The 2530-nt window shown below is 43.7% G+C and overlaps 1 protein-coding gene across 1 annotated transcript; it reads left to right on the top strand.

Annotated features, from left to right (window-relative positions):
• The first annotated feature begins 1881 nt into the window (after positions 1 to 1881).
• On the top strand, positions 1882 to 2115 carry LOC126073645 (small proline-rich protein 2G-like). Its single transcript, XM_049880530.1, has one exon. The coding sequence runs from the start codon at positions 1882 to 1884 to the stop codon at positions 2113 to 2115; it is 234 nt and encodes a 77-aa protein (XP_049736487.1).
• Positions 2116 to 2530: the final 415 nt, after the last annotated feature.

Below are 2530 nucleotides of genomic sequence, written 5' to 3'. Positions count from 1 at the left end.
GCTTTCTGCTGTAGTTCCAGGAACTGAGCTGCTAGAGTATCTCAATTGTAATAGGTGATGCTGTGGTGCTAGTGGAGCCCATGAGGCCCAAAGTGGTACAGGTTTTATAAAGCCCTTTTAAAAAAAAGAAAACATTGCTGTTGAGTGAATTCCGACTCATACCGACCCTATAGGAAAGAGTAGAATTGCCCCATAGGGTTTCCAAGGAGCACCTGGTGGTTTTGAAAGGACAAATTTCCATTAGTAGCAGTAGCTTTTAACCCCTAAGCCACCAGGCTTTCCAAGGCCTTAGGAATCAGCTTTATGTCTTCTATTTGAAGACACAAAGCAGGTGAAAATAAGACCCTAATGATCACCATTTTGCTGAAAGTTTGGAAGTATACTGGTGGGAGGCTATCGAGATGATCTGGGGCCTTACAGCAGTCCATTTTTCAGGGAGGAAAGGAAACTTAGATCAGCAAGCCATAGAATCAAGAGGAAATGCATTACAATGATGGTTTGGAGTAATGAGTGGAGTCCCTTGGTGACACAAACGGTTAAATGCTTAGCTACTAACTGAAAAGTTGGCAGCTTCAGTCAACCCAACAGTACCTTGGAAGACACGCCTGCTTATCTACTTCGGAAGGATCACAGCCATTGAAAATCCCATAGAGCACAGTTCTATTCTGACACATGGGGTCGCCATGAGTTGGAACTGACTGGATGGCAACTGATACTGGGGTAATGAGAAAGGTGTCACAAGGTTTCCAGGCTCCCAGGTAGTCAGGCTTTTTTCACTCCAGAATATATAACAAATTGACCATCAGCTAAAGTGGAACAGGGAAGGCAGTTTTGTGATGCAGGGAAGGCGAAGGATAAGAAAGGGTCTTTGTCCTCAGTCAAGAAAAAGAGGCTTTGGACACCAGTTAGAGAATTCCCTAAACTCTCCCACTGCTGTAAGTTACTGAAACTGTCCCTAAGGCAGGGCCTCTGAGTCATGGCCACTTATTCCAGTGAGGAGATCTGGAAGCAGGATGCTTCCTGTTATTAGAGTCCCTGTCCAGCCAGTTAGGGTTGGATTTTTATTTGGTTAGGAAATTCTCGGACCCGCCCAGTTTTAGGTAGCTCCACTTCCCCCTGGGTGGGGCAGCAATCCCTTACATAAAGAGGTCCTCTGCTGCAAGGTTAGCAGCCTTCTGATACTTGATTCCCTATCTACATTGGAGAACCTGGTAAGTCTGATTTCTTGAGTTCTTCTGTTTATTAGTTGCTATCAAATATTTGAACTGAATCTGAAGACAGAAAATTGGGTGTGAAGAAAGTTAGCATTATGGGTTTATGCCATTAATTGATGAAAATTGTGAATTGGAGCATAATGATACAAGGATATACTGCTTTGACTTGGTTCTGGTAGACTGAAAAAGAAGTTAATAGAAAAGCTTTGGTTTGAAGAAGAGTACAAGGTAATTTTTTTTTCCTTTCCATTTCTTTTTGAGTCCATTCTGCTGTGATTTCTAAAGTCATTGAATTCTCCCTGAACAGCTGCTTGCTCTTTCCCCATGTGTTGATGCCTTGTAAGAAATAATGACAGGAATTCCTTATGAGGTTGCTCAGGATTTCAGAACTTGTGACTGGCTTTCTTGAAGATGTTATTTTCATGTAAACATCATTAGTTGCTGCTTTAGAAGAGAGAGAATTTTCCCAGAGCTAGTGAAGTAACTGGCTGGAGAGGAGAAGGCAGAAAGTTATGAAAAACAGAGTTCAGAGATAATAGCATATCTCAGGGAATGGAGAGGTGATATCCAGTGGAATGAAATAAGCTCTGGCTTCTCTGTCTGTAGAAGTTCCTTCTTGTGAACACTGTCATCTAATTTCTTTCAGATTTCCAGAGTCTCCAGAAAGATGTCTTACCAACAGCAGCAGTGCAAGCAGCCCTGCCAACCACCTCCTGTGGTGTGCCCACCTAAGTGCCCTGAGCCATGTCCACCTCCAAAGTGCCCAGAGCCATGTCCACCTCCAAAGTGCCCTGAGCCATGCCCACCCCCAAAGTGCCCACCTCAGCCATGTCAGCAGAAATGCCCTCCTACACAGATATACCAACCCTGCCAGGAGAAGTGTCCTCCTAAGAGCAAGTAACAGCTTCAGGATTCATCAGGATCATGAAAGGATAAGGACAATTGGCTCAGACTCCTTCCGCAACTCCACCTTCCTCTTCTCTTCAAAGCCAGCCATGGACACAGCTTCTCTATCCATTAGTCCATGATCTTCCTGTGATGATTCCCAACAAGTGAAGTTTTTTTTTTTTTTTTTTTTTTGCTGCACTGTTTTACTGCTACTCTCCCGGAGGTAACTGAGAAAGGGCAGTCCTCAGCTCTGCCAGGATCCCAGCTCTTCATAGGAAGAACCGTGGCACACTCCCCTGGTCCCATCAGATAATGCACTTGATGTCTTCTGTGTCTGTAAACTGGGCAGGAATTTCTATCACTTGGTCAATTGTAATTTTCTTTTCACTTCCTGAATAAAGTACATGTTTTGAGATGGGATAAATATT

The sequence above is a fragment of the Elephas maximus genome, chromosome 3 (assembly GCF_024166365.1).
Source record: "Elephas maximus indicus isolate mEleMax1 chromosome 3, mEleMax1 primary haplotype, whole genome shotgun sequence".
In the NCBI taxonomy this organism is placed as follows: Eukaryota; Metazoa; Chordata; class Mammalia; order Proboscidea; family Elephantidae; genus Elephas; species Elephas maximus.
This window is presented reverse-complemented; position numbering and strand designations above follow the sequence as displayed.

What these genes read in the sequence shown, in the direction of transcription:
- LOC126073645 (XM_049880530.1), top strand. Translation starts at nt 1,882, where the DNA reads ATGTCTTACCAACAGCAGCAGTGCAAGCAGCCCTGCCAACCACCTCCT.